General features: G+C 45.8%; 1 protein-coding gene across 4 annotated transcripts in view; it reads right to left on the reverse strand.

Annotated features, from left to right (window-relative positions):
- Window positions 1-4,913: 4,913 nt before the first annotated feature.
- ZMPSTE24 (zinc metallopeptidase STE24) overlaps window positions 4,914-21,213 on the reverse strand; it is a 67,838-nt gene continuing 51,538 nt past the window's right edge. For 3 of the 4 annotated variants that reach the window (XM_006113273.5, XM_006113272.4, XM_089773497.1), the window contains 4 exons: window positions 17,433-17,593; window positions 12,822-12,926; window positions 8,371-8,514; window positions 4,914-6,419 (listed from right to left, as the gene is read on the reverse strand). In XM_006113273.5, the coding sequence (XP_006113335.2) occupies window positions 6,195-6,419; window positions 8,371-8,514; window positions 12,822-12,926; window positions 17,433-17,593 (635 nt within the window). In that variant the 3' untranslated portion in view covers window positions 4,914-6,194. The remainder of the gene's footprint in view (window positions 6,420-8,370; window positions 8,515-12,821; window positions 12,927-17,432; window positions 17,594-21,213) is intronic. The other variant, XM_006113274.5, reaches the window with a different exon arrangement.

Genomic DNA, 21,213 nt, shown 5'->3' on the forward strand with positions numbered 1-21,213 from the left:
CCCACTGGCACTTGTACCCTGCCTCCACTAGCACCCTTCCCCAGTACCATGTCCCCTGCTCCCACCCGCACAGTTGGGGCCACATTAGTGAGGCTTGGGGGGTTTTGGAAGAGGTTTTTTTTTTTTTTTGCATCTCACTTGTGTGGCCCCCACTGAATTTTCTGTGGGTCAGTGACCCCCTGACTCAAAACAGGTTCGTCACCCTTATCATAAAGACAATGCTGAAACTTTTTGGCTACATCTACACTGCGGGCTTCTTCTGCAAGAACGCCTATGCTTGTACAAAAACTTGCAGAGTGTCTATACTGCACGCACATTCTTGCGCAAATAAATTTACAGTAAAGCATCGGAACAGAGGGCTTCTGCTCTCTTGGAATTCACACCTCCAGATCAGCTGCTAGAAGTGGGCCTCATCCTCCTTGATTGGATCCACCTCCTCATCTCCAGCCTGATCCTGGCCTGCATATTTATACCTGCCTCTGGAAATTTCCACTACATGCATCTGACAAAGTGGGTCTTTGCCCACGAAAGCTTATGCTCCAACACTTCAGTTAGTCTATAAGGTGCCACAGGACTCCTCGTCGCCTCTGATCCTTGTTTCCCGACCCTCCCCCCTCCTTCTTCTGCTCCCTTCTCCCCTATTTATTTTGAGTCTGTACATCCTAAACTCAAAACTCTGGTCTTCTGAAGAAGTGGGCTGTACCCACGAAAGCTCATGATAACCATGTTTTGTTAGTCTATAAAGTGCTACTAGACCATTTGTTGTTTTTTACGTTTAGTGTGTACAGGATAACTCAGCTACCCCCTGAAGCTTCTGAATGTACTCAGATATGAAACTGCTAAACTACTGTAGTTTATATAAGGTGCCACAGGACTTCTTGTTGTTAAGACTAACACATTTATTTGGACATAAGTTTTCATGGGCTGGAGCACGCTTCATCACATGATATATAACCTATCACTTCAATCTGCCTGTGCCAGATGACTGGCAAAAAAGCAAATGTAACACTGATTTTTTAAAAGACCCCAAAACCGATTGTGGCAGTCATATCCCAGTAAGCCTAACTTCAGTACCAAGCAAATTGGTTGAAAGTACGATAAACAATAATATAACTGAACATATTGATGAACATGGTATGTTGGGGGATGATCAATACAGCTTTTATAAAGAGTAATAGTGCCACACCACTCTAACGTTCTTGGAGGACGAAGCATTTGGAGAAAGGTGATCCCGAAGTCTTTTAAGCAAAAGTAATTAGACATAGGATAAGAGGGAAGGTCCTGTCATGGATTAGTAATGCTAAAAGACAGGAGAGAAAGGGTGAGACTAAAATGGTTAGTTTTCACAATGAAGGGGGTCCCTAAGGATCTGTACTGTGACCAGTGCCGGTCAAAATATTCAGAAATGATCTGGAACAAGTGTGGGAACAAACTTTGCAGATACAGCACTACTCAAAATAGTTAAGTCAAAGGCAGACAGTGAAGTTACAAAGAGATATTACAAAACTGGAAAACAAAATGGCAGATGAAATTCTATGTTGACAAATGCAAACTGGAACACGTAACCTCCAACAAATAATAGGATCTAAATCACTTTATATATTAAAGAGAGTTTTTCCTACAGGGCGACAGTGTGACATCATCACATCACTATGTCGCCTCTCCCCGCAGCCTGAGAGTCCCCAGGAGGGGAAGAGGCGGCCATGGCTCAGGGTTCTACTCCCACAACCTTGAGCTCCCTGCTCACAAGGAGGATCAGGGGGCACCAGCAGCAGCTCCTCACTGTGCTGGGGGGCCTGACACTCTGGGACCCAGCGGGGAACCGCTGCTTCTGGCTGCTCGGGCCAGGCACACTGGGGCTGCCACTTGCCTGGAGCTCTCCCTGCCAGCACCAGCTTTCTGTGGAGGAGTGGGGAGAGGAGAAACCCTGAGGCAGCTTGTAGAGAAGCATGCTCAGCAGAGGGGAGGAGGCCCTTGGCCCTCCCCACAGTAGTACAAGCACTCTTTTCCACAAGCTGCCTCTGACTTGGAGCCTTGGGGTTTTCTCCTCTCCCCACTCTCCCACAGGAAGCCAGGGCTGTCATGTTAATCTTGTGGGGAGGAGGTAGAATGACATGATGATATCACTTGATTGCCCTGCAGGAAAAACCTTTTTTAATATAGAGTGTTAGATCCCATAATTCGTTGGAGGCTGTGTGTTCTGGTTTGCATTTGTCAACGTTGAATTTCATCTGCCATTTTGTTGCCCAGTCATCCAGTTTTGTGATCTCTCTCTGTAACTTCACTGGCTGCCTTTGACTTAACTATTTTGAGTAGTTTTGAGCAAATTTTGTTCCCACACTTGTTCCAAATCATTTCTGAATATGTTGAACAGTACTGGTCGCAGTAGTTTCCCGCTGGGTCCCAGAGCATTAGGGCCCTCAGCGCAGTAAGGAGCCGTTACTGCTGCCCCCTGGCTCAGCCCCGGGGGCCAAGAGGCTGGCTGCAGCCCAGGAAGGAAGGAATGCGGGAGTGTGGGGGGAGAAGAGGCCAGGGCTAGCTGCGGCTGCAGGGGGGATGAGAGGCCAGGGGGAAAATGGGGGGGATGAGAGGCTAGGGCTGGCTGGGGCCCCCCAAGAGGCCAGGAATTGGAGGGGCTGGGAGGAGAAGGCTGGGGAGGGGAAATAGGTCAGGGCTGTAACCAGGGCCCTCCCCAGCGGCTGGGTCTGGTGTGGCCCCAGCCTTCCCCTCTCCCAGGTGGTTGGGGGTGCTGAGAGGCCAGGACTGGTGTGGCCACCCAGGGGACAGCCAGACTTGCTTACCCCCAAAATAGGGAGATTAGCAAACACAGCCAGCCGGGACACTACCCCCTAGTTAACTATTACCACTACAGAAAGAGACCTTGGAGTCATGTTGGATAATTCTTTTGAAATAATGTGCAACAGTCAAAAAAGCTAACCAAGTTAGGATACATTAGAATAGGGACAGATACAAAACAGAAAATATCTTATTGCCACTATATTAATCCATGACACGATCATACCTTGAAGTGCGCAGTTCTGGTCATCTCTAGGGATATTAAAATGTTTATTTTTACAAACGTGCACCTGCTGCAATTTTCATCACTTACATGTTTACATGCAGCTGGCAGAGGGAGGCAGGAGCCAGTGCTCATGGAGAGCTGGCTTGGCTTAAAAGCCGGCTCCCCACACATACTGGCCCCTCCTGCATTGCTGCCTCTGTATCAGAGGGAGTGAGGAGGCAAATGAGCCCAGAATCATCAGTTAGCCACGTACTCTGGTATACATTCTGTTACTACCAGCTCTGTGAATCCAGGCCTGCTCACACCCAAATTCATCATTATCAGACCAATTCTAGTAATGGATCCTATTGACATCCAAAATACTGAAACTACCTAGTTGCATTGTGAGCTCCTTCAAGGAACATCACCCATAGCCAGGTGTGATCAGTCTCTATTGTCTCTCTTCTGTTTACCCATAAACAAATCCAGTGTTCTCCTTGAACTATTGTCCTGTCCCTATAAAAATGCCTACCCTTGCCCAAGAAAAACTGTTCTAATACCTGGATTTAAATTACATCAGATCCATTGAGACGTCTTCATCTCCTGTCTGATCATGCTGGGGGCTCTGCTCTGCTTGTCTCCTGCCTTCCAGATTCCTGGCTACCATCACCATCTGGGAACAGTGATCAAAGCAAGCTCCACGGAGTGGTGAGTTCTCTCTTCCCCTGCCCCCCACTAGCTCTCTCTAAGCATAGTCTCCTGACCCTGTCCTATGTAGATTGTTACATGGTTTGCTAGCCATAAACTTTGTAATCAGTTTCAATTTAGATTTAATATCACAAATGAGGAGCTTTGGAATAGAGCAAGACAAGAACCGCTTGATGTTCAAATCAAGAAAGTGGGGATGATTAGGCCCCCCTCTCAGAAAACCATCATCCAGCATAGTCCGCCAAGCTCTCACATGGAACCCGCAAGGAAAATGCAAAAGAAGAGGACCTTGGACAACGTGGAGAAGATCTACTGAGACTGAAGGACAAAAACTGGGGTACTCCTGGAGTCAGCTAGAAGTTTTGTCTCAAGACAGAGTGAAGTGGAGGAGACTTGTAGATGACCTATGCTCCACGCAGAGTACAAGTGTTGAAGATGATCATAACTGTTTTGTGTGTCTGGCTCCTCATACATATATATATTCACTAGCCAGAAATAAATAACTTTCATTGTTAAGCTGGTTGCTTCTCTCTCTCTCACTCACTCTTCCTCAGGAGTGCTGTTTTGGCTTCCCGATTCTCTGCAACGCTTCTTGTACCCAAGCTAAAGATCCCTGTAGTGCCCAAAAATGCTGTGGGGTTTGCTTTTCACATGGCTTACCAATGAATGATTGTAGTGTGAAAGTGGGGACAGGGAGGTGCTGAACCTGGGCGCATATGAGGATGGCAGCTTAAAGTATTGTTAAATCCAGCCCACTGAGTCCAAAGGCACATGAGGTTACAGTGTGGCATTGCTATTAAACCCAGCCTGCTGAATCCAGGAACATATAAGGGGTCAGTTTGTGAGTGCTGATTAATCAGTCCTCTCAGACATGCTCTGTTAGCGGGTGTGAGCGTTCGTGTTTCTCTAAGGTGGAAAGAACCCGATCCTGAGGAACATAGTTCCTGCAGGAGAACTCCATTGGGAGGAGGAATTGTCAGCAGGGAAAATTCAGCTCCATATGAGAGCACAAGCAGCACATGGACACAATTATTAACCTCCCCCCAACAAGAGTAACCCTAATAAATGAGCATACCCCAGAGTAATGAGAAAATCTGGTAATTCTCATCCCTAGTCATCTCATAAATGATACATTAGAAATGAAAAAGATGATTAGAACTATGGAACAACTTCCACATGAAAAGACATTAAAATACAGTTCAGCTTGGAAAAGTAAATAAGGAAGTATTATTTATTCTTTTACATAACACAAGAACTGCAGTTACCAGAAAATTAATAGGTAATAGGCTTTAAAACAAACACAAGGAAGTACTTATTTATGTAACACATAGTCAATCTAGCAAAATCATTGCTAGGAGATGTTGTGAAGGCCAGAAGTATAAGTGGGTGTTAAAAATGACTTAGAAAATGTGTTGGAAAATTAGTCCATTAATGGCTATTAGCCAAGATGGCCAAGAGGACAATCCCATGCTCTACATATTCCTTAGCCTCTGACTGACAAATGCTAGGATTGGGCAGCAAGGAATGGGTAATTCAATTGTCCTGTTCTGTTCATTCCCTCTGAAACATCTGGCACTGGCCACTATTGGAATACAGGCTACTGGGCCAGATGGATCATTGGTCTGACCCAGAATTTCCAATTTTATTAGCAGCTGCCACTCTTTGGAAGTAGCAAGAATTTCAGGAGATGGGGACACAGGTATGACAAAGAATTAGCAGCTTTTTTCCCTTCTGTGGAACTTCTTGCTCCCTCTCTGTAGCCTCTTCATCGACCACAGACCCAATGAAGAGTGAAGAGCTGATTTCAAACCCCAGTAGAGGTACAGTGCACAAGTTATGACTTCAAGAATGATCAAACATATTCTGGAGATGGAATTTATTGTGATTCTTCGATTAAAAGAAGAGGCAGTTTTATTATACCTATGAAAGTAGCTTTTTCATCCACTGCAAACAAGAATTTGAGTTCAAGGAAAGGGCGCACCTTCTATCCAATACAACCACTTGTTAAATACAAATGAACAGTAATTAGCTAGCATAAGCATTTCTCACATGAGGAGCTAAATCACCCAAACCTTTACTCTGAATTAGGAGCACTGGGCTGAGGTGCTGTCAATCTAATTGATGCAAGTGAAAACCTACTTTACAAAAAGCCAAAAAATTATCAAAATTTCAAAAGCCACAATCAAAATTTATACATACTCGTGAGATGTTTGCTTCTGGGGATGAGAGGAAATGTTTTCCCTCAAAATCTGTTCTGCCATTTAAAGATAACATTTAGTGAACAAGAAACACCTTTTACAACACATTTTTCAAATTTAGTCCCACAAATTATTTTCTTAAAAACTCAGTTTAGTAAATTTAATAATTTACTAACTGCATTCAGATCAGGACACACTGGAAGAATTATTTGGAAAAATCAAAAAACAACTCTGAATTTTGCTTCTGAGATAGAAGCACTGTTTCTGAACCAACAATGATATTCCAGTCAGTCTTGCTTTGCTTCTTTCAAGGCTTGAAGTCTTTCTAACAGAGGAGGGTGGGAATAATGCCACATTGAAAATATCCAGTCAGAAACAGGAAATCCCAAATTATCTTTGTTTAATTTGATCAGAGCAGAGTATAGATCATTAGCCTTTCCAAGCTCCTTGGCAAATGCATCAGCTTGAAACTCAAATCGTCGGCTCAACACTGTCAAGCAAAAGGAGAGAACCTGTAGGGGAAAAGAGATTAAAATGGTATAAAATCTAGCTGCCTACATTTTTCAGGAGAGTTCTCAACCAAGTAACCTAGTTTCCCTACATTGATTTTGAAATTAGCAGACAAGTTCAAATCTCGCCTCTCCTATGAACTGTTAATATTTCAGTGCACTTCATAGCCTTAACAACTGAAAACCTTACACTCTAACCATAGAAGACAGTCAAATATTAATTTTAAAAATAAGTTAACAGAGGATGCACAAGGCCTCTTCACCCACTGTTGGGAGTAGACTCTAGGTCATTATAGAGCAGACATGTTTTATCAAATAACCCCGGTGCAGCTCTGCCTTTTAAAAATGTATTAAGAGCTGCCAGGTTCTTAATACATTTAAATCGCTGAAGTACAGCGGGGAGGACCAGTTGCGAACTGGAACAGCCAATTCCTGGCTCACGGCCCGGTCCTCCGCTATGCCTTGGCCTCCCGTGGAGATGGTGCTGGAGGAATCCGGCTTTTGAGCCAGCTTACCCTAGCTCTGGCTCCTGCTCCCTCCTCCTCTCCCCTGCTGCCTCTGATAGAAACAGCAAGGGGGGGAAGCGACTGGTTGAGTCACTACTCAACTATCAAGTAAGCTTATGCTTATCAGATAGTTGACTAGTTGCTTACATCCTTACATTAGCTCGACAAAATCAAAGAGAAACAACAATCTAGTCAAGCAAGTTAAGGGAATGTGGATTGGATAAATGAACGGTAAAATGGATAGAAAGCTGGCTAGAAGGACGGGCCCAGCAGGTAGTGATCAATGACTCGGTGTCAGGATGGCGGTCGGTTTCTAGTGGAGTGCCCCAAGGTTCGGTTCTCGGACCGGTTTTGTTCAACATATTTATTAATGACCTGGATGAGGGGATGGATTGCACCCTTAGCAAGTTTGTGGATGACACTAAGCTAGGGGGAGAGGTAGATACGCTTGAGGGCAGAGATAGGGTCCAGAGTGACTTAGACAAATTGGAGGATTGGGCCACAAGAGATTCAACAAGGACAAGTGCAGAGTCCTGCACTTGGGACAGAAGAATCCCAAGTATTGTTACAGGCTGGGGACCAACCAGCTAAGTAGTAGTTCTGCAGAAAAGGACCTGGGGGTTACAGTGGATGAGAAGCTGGATATGAGTCAACAGTGTGTCCTTGTAGCCAAGAAGGCTAATGGCATATTAGGTTGTATTAAGAGGAGCATTGCCAGCAGATCCAGAGATGTCATTATTCCCCTTTATTCGGCTCTGGTGAGGCCACATCTGGAGTATTGTGTCCAGTTCTGGGCCCCCCACTACAAAAAGGATGTGGATGCATTGGAAAGGGTCCAGCGGAGGGCAACCAAAATGATTAGGGGGCTGGAGCATATGACCTACGAGGAGAGGCTGAGGGAGTTGGATCTGTTTAGTCCGCAGGAAGCAAAGAGTGAGGGGGGATTTGATAGCAGCCTTCAACTTCCTGAAGGGAGGTTCCAAAGAAGATGGAGAAAGGCTGTTTTCAGTAGTGACAGATGGTAGAATAAGGAGCAATGGTCTCCTTATTGGGAGAGTGAGTGCAGGCACATGCACGGCGGCCAGGAGGCTTGTGGTGGGAGAGGTCCAGGTTGGATATTAGGAAAAACTATTTCACTAGGAGAGAGATGAAGCACTGGGATGGGTTACCTAGGGAAGTAGTGGAGTCTCCATCACTAGAGGTGTTTTAAGTCTCGGCTTGACAAAGCCCTGGCTGGGTGGATTTTGTTGGGACTGGTCCTGCCTAGAGCAGGGGGCTGGACTTGACGACCTTCTGAGGTCTCTTCCAGCTCTAAGGTTCTATGATTCATCAGAAACCTCAAACTATTCCCTGAAATAACAATATAAGCAAAATGATTATGAAAAAACCAGTATGATGTTCAAATGTATATCTTTTTAAAAAGCCATAACAGAAAGCCATAATTTTACCTCATTATACGGTGAAAAAATGAATTGGAAAATAATCATCAGGCCAATTAGGGTGGGCTGAGTCTCATAGAAACCAAATGCAGCAAAGAGTTCTCTCTGACCGATTAATACTGCAAACAAAAAGAAGCAGAGAAACGAATTCATCTAGAAAGAGAGGAAACAGAATGTTAGAGAAGAAACATACTAAAATAGATAAAAGTGTCTGACTAATGCCAGATTGTGGTCACTTGGACATTGTGTTGAATGTCTGAGGTAAACGTGTGTAGGCAATAAAGCAGTTACTTTTACCCCATCCGCTCCTGGGCTATTTGTTTCTTTTCTCGCGCAGAATATTCCCCATTAATATCAGCCATTCACCTAGTCACAAGTTTATTGCTTAAATGCTGCTTAGAGAGGTGCTCAGTAGCAAGTGTCCTGCTGAGAAGGTAGCATGTGATCATGTATGAGATACCAAATTAAGGTCTTAAAGGCAACTCAGTTCTGACATTTCCTAACTTTCAAGTATGTGACTGTGCCACCCTAATAATGTTCTTTTAACGTAATTTTCTGTGTTTATGAATAAAGTCTGTCCATTATCCCTCTCTGCCAACAACTAGGCTGACTTTATATAGGCATGATGGCAATAGAGGCAGTTCTTTTGAAAAATTCAGAAGCAAGATTCTGTAGTAACTTTACAGATCTATTAAAAATAGGTGGTGTGTGTGTAATAGGCAGCATGTCAAAGGCACACAAATGTTTCCATGAAAAACTGACATAGGAGAAGAGGTAAGGGGCTCATTAGAAAAAAAAAAAGTGGAGAAGACGTAGGGAGAGACAGATTTGTGAAGACTCTTGAAGAGGAGGTCAAGAAGTTTGAACTTAATGCAGTGAAATGGGAGAACCAGTGGAGGGAGGATTTGAGGACATTGGGAATAGAACTCAAGACAATGGCTAGGATCTTCTAAGATATTACAGTACAGTAATTCCTCATTTAACATGGTAGATACATTTCAGAAAATGATTGTGCTAAGTGAAAACTTGTTATGCGGGGTCAATTTTCCCATTGAAAATGATGGAAAAGGTGGGGGTTGTGTTTCAAGTGCACATGCGCTTGCAGCTCGAGTCTGCACTTGTTAGCAGCTGGGACCGGGACATAAGGTTGGGGGAGAAAGGGGACTGGGTTATAGCAGGGAGGGGAGGTGTTTGGCTCTGGAGAAGGGAAGGGAAGGACAGGGGAGGGGGCTTGCAGCTGGGTTTCCCCACCTGGCCAGTCGCTGACAGCTGTGCGGAGCTTCCCCTGCCTCCCTGCAAAGCGGCAGAGGTTCACCGCTTTGCCACGCCGTTCCCTGGCGACCGCCTCTGGCCAGATGCCTTGCGTCCGGCGAGGAGGGGTCGCCAGGGAACGGCGCGATGAGCGGAGAACCTCTGCCACTTTGTAAGGAGGCAGGGGAAGCCCCGCGCAGCTGCCAGCGACCGGCCAGCTTGGGAAACCCAGCCGCCAGCTGTAAATGGGGCAGGGGGAGGAGAGGGAAAGAAGCATCCCCAGAGGTCGTGGCCGTTGCGGAATGGCGCAGGGAACGGTGAACCTCCGGAGGCAGGGGAAAGCCTCGTACAGCTGCCGGCAACTGGCCAGCTGCGGAAACCCAGCCACCGGCTGCAAGCAGGGGGCAGAGGAAAGGGAGCCAAGCATCAGGCCAGAGGGGGTCGCCGGGGAATGGCGTGGTGAGCGGGGAACCTCTGCCGCTTTGCAGGGAAGCAGGGGAAGCCCTGTTCAGCTGCCGGCGACCGGCCGGTTGGTAGGGGAAATCGTGTTATTGCGGGGACGGGTCGTGTTGTTCGAAAAAGGTTCCCTACAAAATAAATCATGCTATCTTGAAAATGTGTTAAGCGAGGAATTACTGTACCAAAAGCAAATGAACGAAAGAGACTGATGCTGGTAATCAACAGCAATTTAGAATAAAGTTCTAGATCAGGGGTCTCCAACCTTTTTACGCCCAAGATCACTTTTTAAATGTCAGAACAAGCTGAGATTTACCGACCCATCCTTCCCACAAGACTCCACCCCTTCCTTGAAGTCCCACCCTCTCTGTTCTCCTCCTCTCCATCACTTGCTATCCCCAGCCCTTATACACTCTCAGGATATAGCTACACGGCCAGGTTTTTTTCAATTCTTCTGTAGGAAGAGGTTTTTCCAACATTAGGCCTATCTAAACTGGGCCAAATGTCAGAAAAACCCCCTTCTTTCGGGAGCCCCCTTATTCCTCGTGGAACGAGGAATACAGGGGTTACCAAAAGAGCATGCTTGCTCTTCTGCTAAAAAAAGCAGAAGAACAAACGCGTCCCTGAACACGGAAGAGATTTTCCGGGATATCTCTGGAATCCCAGAAAAACTCCTGCAGTCCAGCCGTACCCCCAGTGAGTTGAGACAGGAGGTACAGGCTCTGGGATGGGAATGAGGGATTTGAGTGTGGGAAGGAGTGAGAGGTGCAAGCTCTGGGAGGGAATTTGGATGCAGGAGGAGGAGGAGAAGGGGATGCTGGCTCGGGGAGGGGGCTCCAGGCTGGAGAGCGTTGGGGTCAGGTGGAGGGTTGGGGTACTGAGCAAGCCACAGGCTTGTGGAGGTGAGGGTGCAGGAGTTTGGGTTGGGGTGTGGGAGGGGCTCAGGGCAGGGAGGTGGGGAGTATGATGGGCTCAGGACACAGATTTGTGGTGTGTGGATGGTGCAGAAGTGTTTTGGCAGAAGACTGAAGATGTGGGGGTGCAGGAAAGGGGGTTCCAGTGTATGATAGGCTCAGATCTGGGGCAAAGTTTCAGTCTTTATTTATGAGAAGGGCAGAGAATCTGTTTTGAGTCAGGGGTCACTGACTCTCAGAAAAGTCAGTTGGGGCCACACAAGTGAGATGCAAAAAAATAACTCCTCCAACCCCCGCCCCCAAGCCTCACTAATGTGGCCCCAACTGTTCTGGTGGGAGCAGGGGACATGGTACTGGGGAAGGGGACAGATTGCCAGTGGGGAGCGGGGGTCCCCAGCATGCACCTCTCCCTGGGACTCCTGCCCTCTCCCCCCGCAGAGAAGGGAAGCCCTGGCGTGCGCCTCCTCTGGGGACTGCCCCTCCCCCCCGCAGAGGGAAGCCCCAGCACGCGCCTCCTCTGGGGACTGCTACCTCCTTTGCCCCCTCCGTGCAGCAAGTCCCTGGCATGCCACAGACCTGGGTTTGGTACCGCACCGGCTGTTTGGGGGAGAGGGAGCAGCCAGCGCACTTCCTGAAACCCCAGAGGTGGCGTGCAGCTGCCGGAAGCTGGCACTACCTCCATTGTTGCTGGAAATAGGTAGTGGGGCTTCTTGGGTTTGGGAGGAAATGGGGGGGCCCCTGAACGCCTCGCAATCAACTGGTCGAGCCCTCCTGATCGATCAGTCGATCGTGATTGATGGGTTGGTAATCACAGTTCTAGATACACTGAAGTGCAAGAGAGATTTGGGGAATATTTTCCTAGCTTTTGTGCACTGTTCAGACTGGATTGCACGAGTAAACTGATTTTGTCAGATCTCACTTCAGAATGTTGGGGTGCCCTTTTATTGCAGTCTCGAGTCATGCGGGGACCTTGGGGAAGTGCTCTGCTCCCCAAGTACAAAGGCATAGAGCACCCTTCTACTAAAGCATAATGGGAAAGTCATAATGCACCCCCCACTTAGGGAGCAAGAATTGCAAAAAGAAGTAGACAAGGAATGATTTGGGAGCATGAGAAAAGATGAAACTTGAGGGTATAGAGGATGTTTTATAGAAAGAGAAGGCCTAAAGGAAGGGATGTTGTCTCTCTTTGTTCAGACTGTACTAAGGTTCCCTGAAGATGTGACTGGATGTGGTGGGCAGTAGAGTTGCATACAGGATGCAGAACCCTTGGTGTGAATTGCAGACAGGCATCAATACTGCTTCAGATTCAGAAAGAACAAGGGCACCAATTTGGGAAGGCAGGAAGAGGCAGCAGCTACGTGTTCTGGGATGCGGCTTACTTTTCTTCCTGTTCCTGATAAGGGAGTGAGGAGAGTACACTTGGGTTCCATGAATTACTCCTCTGCTCCCTCCTTTCATCAACCAGGAGTGAGAAATGTATACAGAAGCCACGTACTTTCCCCTCACTCCTTAATCGTCGGGGAATAGGAAGGAAAGCAAGCCGCGTTCCAGTATGCATGACTACCACTCCCCCCGCTCAGGCTCTCCCGAAACAATGCCTTTAAAAAAGAAATGGAACCAGACAAAGTAGGCAAGAGTAAAATGACTTGGGTACTTGCGATACCATTCCCAAATAGCTGCAAAGGAAAGCTGAATGGCCCATGGAATGCCACAGACTTCCCGTTCCTCAATAGTTCAATTGCTGCAGGCAGCATGATTATGTGTGAACCATTTTGAATTGCTGAACACTGTAATTGAAAAAAATGCTTAAGGAATACCACAAAATCTACTACTATTTACCTGGCTGATGACAATATTTTTGATAGTATGACCGAGCTTCCAGTGACCCAGTTCATGGCCAAGCACTGCCAAAACCTCTTCATTTTTACATCCTTGCTTTTTACTCTGTGCAAAAAAAGAGAAAATTTTCAAACATCTCACAACATGAGTAACCATTTTCTTTCCTGTTAATTTGTTTTTTCCAAACCCTATAGCATGCCAGCCCAGAAAGCAATTATTTTCCTCCTCCAAGCCTAGGAATACAAGTACAGGCAGTCCCCGAGTTACATACAAGATAGGGACTGTAGGTTTGTTCTTAAGTTGAATGTATATGTAAGTCGGAACTGGTACATATTGTACCCCAGGTGTCCCCGATTCAGCCGCTGCTGAAACTGACCAGCGGCTGACTACAGAAAGCCTGAGGCAGAGCTGCTTTGCCCCGGGCTTCCTGGAATCAGCCGCTGATCAGTTTCAGAAGCAGCTGACTTCAGGACACCTGGGGTAGAGCAGCTGGGGTGCTGCCAGGTTGGTCCCGGCAGCGCTGAGGTGCGGCGCTGTGGGGACCAACCCGGCAGCGCCCCAGCTGCTCTGTCCCAGGCGTCCAGATTCAGCCACTGTTGAAACTGACCAGCAGCGGCTGAATCGGACATGCCTGGGGCAGAGCAGCTGGAGTGCTGCTGGGTTGGTCTGGTAGCGCCGACCTTTGGCGCGGCGGGACCAACCCGGCAGCACCCCAGCTGTCCCCAAGTCAGCTGCTGCTGAAACTGATCAGTGGGGGTACGTCTACACTACAGCGCTAGTTCGAACTAACTTAGTTCGAATTAGTTAATTCGAACTAAGCTAATTCGAACTAACGCATCTAGAACTAAAAACTAGTTCGAATTAGCGTTTTGCTAATTCGAACTAGCAAGTCCACATTGAGTGGACTCTGAACAGGGCTTAAGGATGGCTGGAAGCAGTGCCGGCAGGGCATCAGAGGAGGACTTAGAGCATGGAGATGCTGTCTCAGGCTAGCCGAGGGCTGCGCTTAAAGGGTCCCGACCCCCACCCCGGACAGACAGTTCTCAGGGGTGCCCCGCTTGCAAAGCAGTCCTGGCTTGGAGTGCCCGGAGTACCCACACTGGGCACATCACACCACTCGGCCATCAGCCCGGCTGCACTTGCCGCAGGCTGCCATCTGGGGAGAGGGGGTAATTGGGGGGCTGCAGGAGAGCTTCCACCCCCAGAAGCCCGCAGAGCCAGCCCAGTCCTCCCCATCGGGGACTCGTACCCCATTCCTCCCTCACCTCCTTCCACTTACCCTTCCCTAGCCCCCCTTCTTATTGATGTACAAAATAAAGATAACATTTCTTCCAACATTGACTCTGTCTTTATTGAACAAAACTGGGGGGAGACTGGGAAAAGGAGGTGGGAGAGGGGAAGAGAAAGGCTGGGAGAAGGGAGGGCAACTAACATGATCAGGGGTTGGGAACAGGTCCCAGATGAAGAAAGGCTACAGAGACTGGGACTGTTCAGCTTAGAAAAGAGGAGACGGAGGGGGGACAGGACAGAAGTCTCTAAAAGCAGGGGTTGGGTGGAGACGGTGCATTCAGAAAAGTTCTTCCTGAGTTCCCATAAAGAAGGACTAGAGGACACCAAAGGAAAGGAATGGGTAGCAGGCTTGAAACTAGTAAGAGAAAGTTGTTCTTCTTCCCAAAGCAAATAGTTAACCTGCGGAACTCCTTGCTGCAGGAGGCTGTGAAGGCCACAACTAGAACAGAGTTTAAAGGGAAGTGAGATCAAGTCATGGAGGTTGGGTCCATGGAGTGGTCTTAGCCAGGGGGTAGGAGTGGTGTCCCTGCCCAAAGTTTGTGGAAGGCTGGAGAGGGATGGCACGAGACAAATGGCTTGGTCACGGTCTTCGGTCCATCCCCTCCAGGGTCCCTAGGGTTGGCCGCTGTCAGCAGACAGGCTACTGGGCTAGATGGACCTTTGGTCTGACCCAGGACGGCCATTGTAAGCTCAGGGCTCAGGGTCGGGGGTCTCAGTGGACCCCCTTGATTTTCATGCACACCTGCTCCTGGGTGGCCAGGCTGGCAGCTCTCCTGCCCTAGACGGCCACTTTCCTGTGCCTAGTGCGGAGATCGTGGACAAGGTCCACGATGTCCGTACTAGCCCAGGAAGGTGCGCGCCTCTTGCGGTCCAGGGCAAGCTCCCGGGAGCCGCCAGCCTGGTCCCGGGAAGAGGGGGTGGGCTGGGGGACATCGGGTGGGTGGCTCTGTGCTGTGCCAGGTGCAGGGTCTGCTGGCTGGGTGCTGGCAGGCTTGCACCTGGCACGGGCACCGTAGCCAGCCCGTGCCCCTTTAAGGGGTCCGGGGCCGGGAGGGGGGCATAGAGTTTCCCTGGTGTTGGCCAGAGTGGCCACCAGGGAAACCTGGGGAGGGCTAGCCTCCCACTAGTTCGAATTAAGGGGCTACACACCCCTTAATTCGAACTAGCTAGTTCGAACTAGGCTTAATCCTCGTAAAATGAGGTTTACCTAGTTCGAACTAAGCGCTCCGCTAGTTCGATTCAAATTTGAACTAGCGGAGCGCTAGTGTAGCGCCTATTAAAGTTAGTTCGAACTAACGTCCGTTAGTTCGAACTAACTTTGTAGCGTAGACATACCCTGGCTGATTCCAGGAAGCCCGGGGCAGAGCAGCTCTGCCTCGGGCTTCCTGTGGTCAGCTGCTGGTCAGTTTCAGCAGTGGCTGACTTGGGGATGCTTGGGGCAGAGCAGCTGGGGTGCTGCTGGGTTGGTCCAGTAGCGCCGCACCTCGGTGCTGTGGGACCAACCTGGCAGCCCCCCAGCTGCTCTACCCCAGGTGTCCTGATTCAGCCGCTGCTGAAACTGACCAGCGGCGAGAAAAGTCTGGTCTGTTGGGGGAGGCGCGCACTAGCTGCCCCCCCCCCCAGCAGACCAGAGAGACGCGGGCGGTGGGACCGCTGAGACGCGCCGACCCAAAGCCGCCTGCATCCTCCGTGGCTTTGCTCCACGGACCCCCCCCCCCAGCAGACCAGGGAGACGCGGAGCAGCTTTTCTCGCCGCGGAGGACGCGGGTGGCGGACTGCGGCGTGTCTCGGCGGTCCTGCCGCCCGCGTCCTCCGCGGCGAGAAAAGCCCCGTTCGTAAGTAGGGAGCCGACGTAAGTCGGATCCACGTTACCCAGGGACCGCCTGTAAAAGCTAACCTCTTCTAATATTCTTTTTTTTATAGGGATTCACTCATAAGAGCTGGACTCAAAAAACCATTTACTGGACCTATTAGCCATCAATGAAGCTACAAACTTTTGAATAATAATACAGAGTCTTATTTAACAATAGGTGGTTATCTTTATACTATCAGTATATATGCACTTTTATGCCGAACTTTCATAACACTGCTACATAGAATACAGCCAAATCAGATAAATTAAAAATATAATAAATAACTATTGAGCTTTATTGGCTATGTCTGGGGGCCTTTAAATACCAGTAAAATAAAAATTTCCAGCTTCCAGGCAAAGAGACATCAAAATGAGCTATAGAAAACCAGGAGACATTTTCTAGAAGGAAGCAGGACAAACAGAGGTGGTGGACTGTCCTACGCTGAATGCTTCACAGATAGAACAGAAGCAAAAAGAAAAGACTGAGGAAAACTTTTGTTCAGGTGAACCGAGAATGAGCTGTCTGCTGGTTGGAATAAACTCTTTTGAGCCAGCTACCTTTATACTGGTGAGAATGTCCTAGGTTGTTTTATCCTGTCCTCTCTCTGCTAGCAGAACTTGAGCCCACTGTCCCAACTAACAGACAGGATGATAGAGAAAGTGCAATCACTGTGCAATCAGTCGTTGTAAAATAATTTTGCTTATACTACTGAGGAACACATGTGGAAGCATTTAAATGTGTTCTTCCAAACAGTTCAAGCATGAACTATTTCTCTAAAACCCATATAACAAGCAACTGGGGCTGACTGAAGTCCACTTTTTTGGTTCAAGTGGGTTTTACAAATTCAGTTTGGTGGATTTAATTTGCTATCCAGACTGTCTCAAGATGCAGACTTTGTTCTGCGGAACAAGTCTGTTTCTGGCCCCAAAGTTCAACTGTAGAAGAGCCTAGGAGACCAACCTACTCCTCCACTCTGCCCCATGAAGGACCTTCCTGGATTGGAGTCAGGTATCTTTTTGCCTGTCTCTCAGGACTGAATAGGAAAACATGCTGCTGACTGCCTGGAAAAGATTTTTGAATGGGGAGAAAAGTAAAGTTTATCAGGTCTCTAGCTGAACACAGCTACAGGTGAAAGATGTACCAAAGCCTGAGACAAGAAATGGCATAGGAAACTAGCACACAGAACTTTTGAGGTAGAAAAGAGAGGCCAGAAGAGCTCTCCAGAGATTTTTTAGGAACCTCTAGCCAAGATTTTTGAGCTCCTGATGTTGCACCCATCCACAACCTTGGAAAGTGCATTTGTACCACTGTGTCGGATTTTTTTTAATAATGCAGTAATCAAGTTTTAAATGCTTCAAGTTTTATTTTCAGTTTCACAGTCCTCCAAGAGAATATGGAGAAGATATAAGAGAGAATCTCTCTGAGGGATAAAGACAAACACCACGATGGGAACAAAAGCGAAGCTCACTTGGACTTTGGACTTTGTTTCATCTTCTTCCCCATTTTCTCCATCTGGTTGTTCTTTGTTCAGTGCAGAGTAATCTTCCAGGAGGGTATCAAACAGAACGATCCGCTTATTCTTGAAGAAACCATAGAAATAAGCATTGCTATGAGAGGAACGCTTGGAACCTAGTGGGGGTGAAAATTCGCATTAAAAACATAGGTCAAAATACTTTGAGTGCATTCAAATCTAATTGTACAACCTTCCATTTAACAGTCTTTCAGGAGCTTTTCCTCTATCAGGAGATCAACAGCCATTAAATCATTGAAAAATACATTACACGCCATTAGGTTTGTTTCAACTACTGCTGTAGTACAGGACATACAATAGATTAGATTTCTTTATCTGCCAAGCCCATTATAAAGGCACTATATATAGTTAAGTTTGCATTTGGAAAAGAACTTAATGTCGCATAACATTTTCTCTGTATGTAAATAGCCTCAAAGTGTGAAATTTGTTTTAGCTTAGCATTATATAAAAATCAATGTATCACATTCAATGGATTAAAAAATAGCCAGCTGATATCTCAAAACGTAATTCATATGGGGAATAGTTATCCAATGGAAACAATTCAGTTGGGATCTCACAAAGACGTTTTCTTGCTTCACTGCTGTTTGAAACTTTATTAGTGATAAAGAAGAAAATATAAATTCCTTGTCAGAAAAGTTTGCAGATGACATAAAAATTGACAGAGTGGTAAATACTGATAAGATCAACTCAATTCTACACTGTAACATGGATTGAATGGAAATCTGGATTAACCTGAACATGCATTTTTGTACAGGTGAATGAAAGTCATACATCTAAGATCCAAGAGGGCAGGTCATGCTTTTAGGATGGAAGACTACCCTGAAATAGAGAGACTCTCAAAAGTACTTAGGGGCCATAGTAGAAATCAACTGAATGTGAGCACCCAGTGAAACAAGATGGCTAACAGCACATTTGACAGATGGATATATAAGAGCTGAACACTAAGCTAAACTATGAAAGTGTTATTACCACTCCATATGGAATTAGTGACTATATACTGTCAGTGGAATACTATGGCCGGTTCTGGTGTCCACAGAAGCTACAAGAATAATTTAAGGTCTAGAAAACCTGCTTCACATTAACATTTAAGAGATGCCTCAATTACAGTCTAAGTACATACATAGAAAGAAGTTTTCTGATAGTAAAAGACTCTTGTCTAGCAAGCATAACATGATCCAAAGGTTGGAAGCAATAGCTAAATACATTCAATCTAAAAATAAGGCGCACATTTTTAATGGTGAGAGTAATCAACCACTGGAACAATTTATTAAAGGATATGGTAGATTCTTGATCACTTCTCATCACAACTGGTGAGCACTACCTCAACCAGAAGTTATAGGCTTTGTGCAGGGATCTCAGGAGGAAATTCTCTGGCATATGTAATGCAGGAGACAAGACAAGATGATCACAACAGTCTTTTCTGGCCTTAACAAAAATCTATAATTTATATTAATTATGCCCCTGGAGTTTTTATATAGTTTTTGTTTAGCTCCATGTAAGAAATCTCTCCTGTTAAAATCTGTCAGGAGGTTTCTCATGTTTTTTGCTGTTGTATCTGTTTAAAACATGATAATCTATCTTCCCAAAAATTTGGCAGAGGGAATTTTGGAGTAGATTAGGTACTACAGATACTTCTGAAAGGAAGTATTTATGTATAAAAGACAGTTATAAAGCAAACTCCTGAGCAGTGATCAGGAGTTTCAATCAGAATGACAGCACTTCCCTTTTAAATGTGCTATTCAACTCTGGTAAGTATTATAGCCAGCAAAACACACAAAAAACAAAAAAACACCAATTACTCTGATCTTCAAGGGACAAAGTAAGTTTTCCTTTCCTCTTGAAGAAAAAGTTTTCCTTCCTGTGCATAAACTCTAAGTGGTAGCTGTCTTGGAAGTAAGTTTATAATCTCAAAAATACAATGCCAAATGTAGAGAGATCCTGACTATATGGATTTTGTGCTACTATACCTATAATCTGTTGGAAATCAGTTTAAAATGATAAAATCCCCTAGTATACCATTGTAAAAGTTGTATCAATGTAGTTTAATCCTGTCCAGATACTGAAATAAACTACACCAGTGTGAGCATCTTCATACTGATATACCTGCACCCACACCATGATTAATGCTGATTTAAGTAGTTTTATTATAAAAGGCACATCCTGAATCACATTAATTCAAACTGGCACAAAAAATGTGTGTAGACAGCCTTATGTGGCATTCAAGACGCTGTGATCACAAAGTGAAAGAACCACATAATTCTACCCAATTAAATTCATCACACTGAAGGAAGTACTTAGCATGGCAACCAGAAGATATATAACTAGGTCTTAAGCAAAAGTAGTGAATTGCTAGGAAAAGACCTGACATAATTCAGACTCAAAGCATCACACACATAACAAACTAAGTTATCTTAGTAATTAAAAATATTCTTTCATATATATAGTATACACCAATGTTAAAAGCCTGGGCTGGAAGGACTGGAAACTCTTGTATTTGAGAAAAATTCTTCAAAAATCTGGTAGAAGGATTCATATGAATATATAAATCCCTGTAACTACTTAAGGAGGAAAGGATGGGTAAAATTATAATACCTAGCTCTTATGTAGCACTTTTCATCAATAGATCTCAAAGCCATTTTCAAAACATGCCAGTAATGTTATCCCTATTTTAGAGATGGGGAAACTGAAGAAATGACTTGCTGAAGTTGTCCAGTAGTCAAGCAGCAGAGCTGGAAATACCACCTTGGTCTCCTGGTTTGTAGTTCAGTGTTCTAGCCACCATAGCAAACTGCCTGCATAAAAAGTATCATTACCTGTATTAAATTTGCTGCAACTTTGGAACGCATGCTTTTGACTGACTAATGTCTAGTATTCTAATAGGTAAAGCACAAAATGAGGTACTGGAATTTAACTTGTGTAGCACATGAGGATTTGCCTTCTATGAAGAGGTAAATGGCTTTGTGGGTATAGGGAAAGCAGTGGATGTGATACACCATTTCCAGCCTCTAACAAATAGAGGCTAGAGACACCATTTCTACCTATCCTGGCTAATAGCCATTGATTGACCTAATCTCCATACATTTATCTAGTTCTTTTTTGAGCCCTGTTAAAATCCTGGTCTTCGAAACATCCTCTGGCAAAGAGTTCCACAGGCTGATTGGGCACTGCATGATTGGGCACTTCCTTTTGTTAGTTTTAAACCTGATACCTATTAATTTCATTTGGTGATTCCTAGTTCTTATGGTACGGGACCAAGTAAATAACTTTTCCTTATTCACTTTTTCCATACCCGTCATAAGCCTACCTAGCCCTAGACACAGTAATGTTGCTTTGCCTGTTTTCTTGTGTCTCCAATGAAAACTGAACCAGAGGATAAAGAAAAGCAATCTAAATAGACCATAATTAAAGCCATCAAGCTAAAAGAAAAGACCACTCAGCACTCCTGATGGGGAATTGAGCTTGCACACCCAGGAACCCTTCCTGGCTCTTGGCACAGAGACAACAGATTCTATCTAATATAAGCAAAGACTGAAGGCTATTTTGGTTTCTTTACCTAGGTGATAAAGGGGGAGCTACACCCTTTGAACTCTTGAACCTTTTGCCCTGAAAACCAAAGTGTAGCTAGAACTGATTACAGATGAGAAACCTGGTTAGACAAAGATTGTAACTTGCTGACATTAAATATAAGTCACTAGAAAATGTATTTTGTTTCATCTTT

This window comes from Pelodiscus sinensis, chromosome 26 (assembly GCF_052426305.1).
Source record: "Pelodiscus sinensis isolate ZL-2025 chromosome 26, ASM5242630v1, whole genome shotgun sequence".
In the NCBI taxonomy this organism is placed as follows: Eukaryota; Metazoa; Chordata; order Testudines; family Trionychidae; genus Pelodiscus; species Pelodiscus sinensis.